General features: G+C 42.6%; 1 protein-coding gene across 1 annotated transcript in view; it reads left to right on the forward strand.

Annotated features, from left to right (window-relative positions):
- LOC101356265 (zinc finger protein 383) overlaps nucleotides 1-6,574 on the forward strand; it is a 9,631-nt gene extending 3,057 nt beyond the window's left edge. The window contains exons 2-5 of the mRNA XM_023725918.1: nucleotides 1,895-2,021; nucleotides 2,575-2,688; nucleotides 5,314-6,327; nucleotides 6,552-6,574. Of these exons, the coding sequence (XP_023581686.1) occupies nucleotides 1,895-2,021; nucleotides 2,575-2,688; nucleotides 5,314-6,327; nucleotides 6,552-6,574 (1,278 nt within the window). The remainder of the gene's footprint in view (nucleotides 1-1,894; nucleotides 2,022-2,574; nucleotides 2,689-5,313; nucleotides 6,328-6,551) is intronic.
- The last annotated feature ends 648 nt before the right edge of the window (nucleotides 6,575-7,222 follow it).

Here is a 7,222-nt window from a genome sequence, read left to right on the forward strand (position 1 = left end):
TTACAGAACAAATAGTTTCTCATTAAACAGTAGTACACATATTGTTTTATGACATTGGTTAACAACCCCACGACATGTCAACTCTCTCCTTTCTCGACCTTTTTTTTTTTTTGGTGAAAATATACATAGCCAAAGATACACCATTTCAAAAATTTCTATGTGCACGGTTCAGTGACATCAGTTACGCTCTTCCAATGGTGCTGCTATTCTCACTTTAGATGAAGGTTTACAGAACAAAATAGTTTCTCATTAAACAGTTAGTACACATGTTGCCTTGTGACAATGGTTAACAACGTCCCTACACATCAACACTTCCTTACTCAACCTTGGGTTCCCTATCGCTAGCTTTCCTGTCCCCTTCTGCCTTCTAGCCCTTGTCCCTGGACTGCTGTGCCTCATTAGTCCTGTTTTGTTTTATGGGGCTGCCCAATCCCTGGTTGAACGGTGAACCTCAGAAGTGACTTCACCACTGAGCTAAAAGAGTGTCTGGGGGCCATACTCTCGGGCTTTCTCCAGTCTCCTTTAGGCCAGGAAATCTGGACTTTTTTTGTTTGTGTTAGAATTTTGTTCTACATCCTTCTCCAGCTCTGTCCAGAACTCTCTGTTGTGATCCAGGTCAGAGCAGTCAGTGGTGGTAGCCGGGCACCATCTAGCTGTACTGGACTCCATCTGGTGGAGGCCTTGGTAGCTGTGGTCCATTAGTCCTTTGGACTAATCTTTTGCTTGTATCCTGTTCTCTTCATTCTCCCTTGCTCCGAAAGAGATGAGACCAGTGGAGTATCTTAGATGGCTGCTCACAGGCTTTTAAGACCCCCAGACGCTACTCACCAAGGTAGAATGTAGAACATTGTCTTTATAAACTGTGTTATGCCAACTGAGCTAGATGTTCCCCGAGACCATGGCGGTGGAGGGGGGGGTTGCTATTTTTAAAGGTTTGTCAGGGTAAGGCCTCACTGAGAAGGTGATATTTGAGCAAAGGAAAGACTGAGGGACGTGAGAGAACATTTCATGGGGATGTCCAAGAAAAAGTGTTTTGACCAGAGGGAACAGCAGGTACAAAGGAAGAGAAAGTGTGGCTGAGATGGAGTAAGTGAGGAGAGTTGTAGTAGGAGGTGAAACCAGAGTTAAGGGGTGAGACTGGCCTGGTTGCTTAGGATCTTAAAACTCATTGCAAGGACTGGCTTTTTCTCTGCATGGGATGGGAAGTCATGGGAACATTTTGAAAGAGGAGTGACGTGAACTGTCTTAGGTGTCAAAAGGGCCACCTTGGCTGCTGTATGGAGAATACAGCTTTGTGGGTAAATGGCACTCCCTGGTATGTACTTGCCTCCCCACCTCAGGCAGCAAGGAAGAGCGGTCCATACTTTCTGACTCTGCTTCCTTGTTCCCTTACCACTGCATGAAACTGTTAATTCCAGATCACTGGTAAACTATTTACTAAATGCAGTGAGTGTGTGGAAAACCACAAATAGGTGTAGGAGAGTAAGTTGAAGGAAGAATTAAGGTGAAAGTTGATGACATGGTTACATGGCATCAGGTGAGCAGCCCACATAGTCCCCCAGATATATGCATCAGTATGCATTGATGGTCACGTCCAGGGCTAAGTTCTCCTTCCATGAGTGTACTCATGCTCAGGCCCAAGCCCAGCAGTGATCCTGTAGGTGAAATGTCCACAGAAAGTCTAGCTGCATGGTAGCTCATACTGGAGCTACCAGCTGAGAAAGCATGTTGAACTCTAGCTGGCTGCCTTAACTCCTGTGTTCTCTTCTTCCACACCTTCTCAGTTTCACACACAAACCTTTCTACCACACCAGGAACTCGGGACCAAATGCATGTAGATCACCAAAGGCCTGAGGATGGGTTGTTCTGAGACCGCAGGACCTTGTCATTTCAGGAATCAGTGACCTTCAAGGATGTGGCTGTGTACTTCACCCAGAAGGAATGGGCCAGCCTGGTACCTGCTCAGAAGGCCTTGTACAGGGATGTGATGCTGGAGAACTATGAGGCTGTGGCCTTCCTAGGTAAGACCTCTCTGCTGCTGGTCTCTGCCTGGGTCTTTACAGGCTGGAGGGGTCTCTTATAATTAGTAACTGAGTGGTGGCTTCTGGGGTTTGAACCCTAAGTGGCTCAAGCTTGGAATTTTCAAGTGTGGAGAGATAGCCTTGCTTTCCCACCTGCCTTGCAGATGATCCTGTAGGCACAGCAGGAGTTGAGCTTAGCTATCTCATCTTTTAAATTACGTTGGGGGAACCTCAGCCTCCTTGTCTCCCACTGGTGGCTTCTTGTAGTAGCCATCTGTCTGTTTCCTGATGGGAATTTTCCACCCTCTAACAAAGAAGGTAAGAAATCTTGTTTCCCCTTAAATAAAGATCTGCCTCCCAGTGTGTCTCAGACTTCCTGTGGGCACTATCCTGAGGCTACTCCCTAGGTTCCCTGCACCTTCCTGGGTACCCACTGCACAGCCCATCCAAGAATTACTCTCCTCACCTCCTTTGCTGTGCTTGCACCCACGGACTGAAACCGACGTCGGTGACTCTGCTCATCATTGTGTTTTGTTTTCTTCCCTTCAAGCAGTGTCACCCGCTTCCAAACCAGCTCTGATCTCTCAGCTGGAGCAAGGGGAAGAGCCAGGGTTCAGCCAGCCACAGGGAGCCCTAAGCAGGAGGGGCAGGAGAGCAGGCCTCACAGGTGAGTTAAACAAGGGGTACCCTTTCCTTGCCAGCTTGGCCTCTTCATCAGTATGAGAGACGTGCTCTCTTTGCCTAGCATCATGGAATTCACTGGGATACTGTCGCACCCTTTTTAACTGGTCTTTTACTCATTGCTTCCCATCCCTTTAAGCTATTGTACATAACACCCTGCTTCCTCATTTCCCACACTGAGATGCTTTTTTATCCATGAAGATATTTGAAGGAAAATGTTCTAAATGCTAGCTTGATATTTGTTTTCACTTCTCTTCAGTTCAACTCATTTTCCAAAATAGGTATTATGAATAGGAAAGAGAGAAAATTTATTATTATTTTTTCTTCTTATTTTGTTTTTGGAGATGAGAGACATAATGACATTTTACTCCTAAAAACTTCGGGACACACACATAAAACATGGGAATATTTTCTTATATACCTAAAATAATAATGTTATATATAGTAAAATTAACAATAATTTCTTAATATTATCCAGTACCGGGTCTATACTCAGATACCTTTATTTGTTCCCAGAATATCCTTTTACTTGGTTTGTTGACTTTAGAATCACATGTTACGACTGTTTCCTTAAGTCTTTTTTTTTTTGTTCCAGAAACAGTCTCTTTTTCAAGATACTGACTTGGTGAAGAGACCAAGTTATTTGTTCCACTTTCTGGGTTTTTTTCTGATAGTTTCTGTGTAATTTCATTTAGTCTGGTTCCTTCCGTATTTTCTTAAACTGAAAGTTAGTTAGATAATTCCTAATAAGATTTAAAGTAGACATTTTTGACCACATGACATCAAATGTGATATTGTGTATTGCATCACATTAGGATATATGTGATACCTGGTTGTCCATGTGTGATGACAAGATTGACAACTGGAATACGGAGGGGACAGCCTAATCCCTCGTTGTCAATTTAGGTTTGTCCTTGGGAGACCAGAGAGATCCTGTGGCATTATGAGACTGTCAAGTTCCTGGTCGGTCATTCACTTACTGATGTTAACACCGACTGATAATTCTTTCCTGAATCCACTCATTTCATTAGGGGTTGCACAGTGATGATTTTCTAGTTCTGTCTTTCCTTCTAAACTTATTGGCAGATATTATTCTGTAAACCAGACCATTTTGTCAGCAATTACTTCTAAAAAGGCAGGATGAATAATTAATTCTTTCCCTTTAATTAATAATGTTGGGTAAGGAGTTGATTTAATAGCAGCCTCAAATGATAATGAATACTTTTTTTTGCCTTTATCTGTTTTGAGTATCATTTTGGATTAATGGTTTTTTATAGATTGAATAATACCTCCCTAATAAGGTTATTAAAATTAAATAACATAACCCATATACTTGGCATGTAGTGCGTGCTAAGTAATTACTTGCTATTTGTTTACATTTCCAGCCCGTGTGGGTCTGCTTTCCTTGTAATGGGCTCCACTGCTCTTTGTCCTCTGTCTTACTGGTTTGTCCTCAGCCCCTGTGGAGTTTCCATTTTCTGCTGATGCTTCTCAGCTAGAGAAAGGGGGAAGAACCTTCAGTCTGGATCTTCAGGGTAGTTTCTCCAGAGAGGCTGTGGGGGACATCCATGATTGTGAGTGCCAGGAAGCTGGTTACTTGCCTCCCTCCATGACATACAGTCTTGTTGTCAGAGAACTGGCTTTTATTGTAGTTCTGAGACTTTTCCTAGTTAGCTGGTCTCTATAGGAGTAAAGACTCTCCAGAAATGCAGATTAATTTTGTCAGTAGGATTTGGCTCATTACCCTTTCTTGGAGTGTATTGTTCTTGGCAAAGTTAATCTGGGCCCATTCTGTTAGAGGAACACCTTTTAAGTTTCAGTGTGCATAAGACTCACCTTGAACACTTTTCACATGCAAACTTAGGGCTCTTCTAGAATTTCAGATTCAAGAGGCCTCAGGTAAGGCCAGGGAATTTGTATTTTTTGCAGCATATCGCAGGTGATTCTAATGGATGGTACAAGGGAACACTTTGAGAAATACAGCCTTGAGCCAAACTGCAGTGACAAAATGGCAAAACTGTAGTTACCTTACAGTTTACCATTAGTTAGTCACCATGGGTGGCAGGTTTGATCTGCGTTCCCTTGTCCCAAGGTTGTTTTCTCTAATTTTGTATGTAACTTACGTTTATAAATAATTTGAAAGCTTCTGAGCTTGCACATTCATCATATACTCCTAACATGGAATATCCAATTACTTCATTTTATTTTTTGTTTGATAGTTGATTAATTAATGGGAGTCTCACTTAATTTTATCCTCACTTATTTTCTTTCTTCTTAATTGTCAATCTTCTTACTAATGGATTAGTCTATTCACTTTCCTATTCTTTTTTCAGACCATTCCCAATATCAAATGTTTCATTATCAACAATGTTACCCTTTCTAATCAGCCATAATTATCTTGTCTCCTTTGCATCTTTGATCACAAGACTAGATGTAACCCTTTTCCCTATTGGGTCTCAGGACTTTTCCTGTCTTTCTTTATTCCGTATACTCTGTGAAACCAATTTGTAAACATACAAAAGCTGTGTACTCACAAGACACAGCTGTATCCTTGATGATTCAGTTGCATCTCAGACATTGCTAAGATGTGATATTTGTTATTTCTCCTCAGGTTCTAAAGTCAGGGTTGAAAATGAGCTTTTGACCTCAAATCAAGACATTACTGAGAACAGCAAATCCCATGGCTTGGCTTCAGAGGAGTATCTAAGAGACCTTTCCCAGAGACACAATTTTCAAGTTACTTCTGAATCAGAGAGCAAGATAGAAAGGAATTCAGGAAATCTCATGGAGGACACATTGACGAAAAATAAGACAGATTCAGTGAAGGAGAGAGTAAACAGTGAGAAAATTCATAAAGAAAATAAATGTCATCCACACAAGAAATCAGAGAAAAATGTTGATGTCAGTTCTTACCATGTAACACATCTGCAATTTCCAGGTGAAGAGGTTTCCTACAAGTGTGATACTCGTGGCAAACATTTCAGTCGCAATTTAGACTTTTCTCAACACCGCAGAATCCACACTGGAGAAAAGCCCTATGAGTGTAAGGATTGTGGCAAAGCCTTTACCTTGAACTCTACTTTTGTTCAGCACCAAAGGATCCACACTGGAGAGCGACCCTACACGTGCAAAGAATGTGGCAAGGCCTTTAGCTGCAGCTCCTACCTCACTGCACACCGCCGAGTCCACACTGGAGAGAAACCTTTCAAGTGCAAGGACTGCAGCAAGGCTTTTAGTCAGAAAATTACCGTTATTCGGCATCAGAGGACACACACTGGAGAGAAACCCTATACGTGTAAGGAATGTGGTGAAGCTTTCAAACTGAACTCACAGCTCACTTACCATCAAATGTTGCACACTGGGGAAAGTCCCTACCAATGTAAGGAGTGTGGGAAAGGTTTCACTTGGAACTCACAACTCCTCCGGCACCAGAAAATTCACTCTAGAGAGAAAGCTTATCAGTGTAAGGAGTGTGGGAAGGCCTTCAAGCAGAAAGCCAGGTTGAGTCAACATCAACGGGTCCACCCTTGTTGGAAAGCCCGTGAATGTAAAGACTGTGGGAAGATCTTCAACAAGATTTCAGGACTGAAGCGGCACCAGAGGCTACATATTAGAGAAAAGGATTGTAGGAAAATCTTCATTGAGAACTCAGATGTCATTTGCCATCAGAGAACTGATCCTGGAGAGAAACATTCAAATGTAATTGTTGGTCTGTGTGTCCCCCAAGTGCAAGTTAGCAGGCCTGCCCCTTCTTGGCCTGATTCTCCCAACCCGGCTATACCTGCTGCCCCTTCCCAGAGTGCTCACTGTGCTCCTGCTGGTCCTCTCTGCTCACTGTCTGCACCACAGACCATTCCACTTCCTACCTCTGAACCTTTGCTTTTTCTCCTCCCCCAGATGCCCTCTCCTCTTCTCTCCCCCTTTCTTTGACCCTATCTTACCTTAAGGCCTTGTGAAGCTTGCCTCTTTGATGCTACCTTTCTCATTATACCTCCTTCATCCCTGAAGATTTTCTTAAAGACAGCCTTATTCTATTTACAGCTCATTTATGTGCTGGATTTTGTTGTTTTTATTTTTATTTTATTTTTTTCTCTCCACTTGACCCAGTGTCATTTCTAACTCTGCATTTGCAAGCTTCTCCAGAGCAGGATAGGTCAGGAAGGTGGAATATCCCCAATGTATTAAAATAAGGAAGAAAAGTATTGCATATTCTCTCAATTTCTATTGATGTAACTATGATTTACTATTTACTGTTGATTAGGAATCTACTTTGTTTGATTTACTGTCTACTATTGGTGTAACAAGGAGCTCTGGTGGTGTGGTGGTTAAGCACTTAGCTGCTAACTGAAAGGTCAGCCATTCGAACCCACCAGCCTCTCCGCGGGAAAAGAATGTGGCAGCCTGCTTCCATAAAGGTAACCTTGGAAACCCTATGGGTCAGTTCTCCTCTGCCCTATAGGGTTACTATGAGTTGGGATCGACTCAATGGCAACGGGTTATTGGTATAACTCTGTTAAGTA

This window comes from Trichechus manatus, unplaced genomic scaffold (genome assembly GCF_000243295.1).
Source record: "Trichechus manatus latirostris isolate Lorelei unplaced genomic scaffold, TriManLat1.0 scaffold00001, whole genome shotgun sequence".
Classification (NCBI taxonomy): domain Eukaryota; kingdom Metazoa; phylum Chordata; class Mammalia; order Sirenia; family Trichechidae; genus Trichechus; species Trichechus manatus.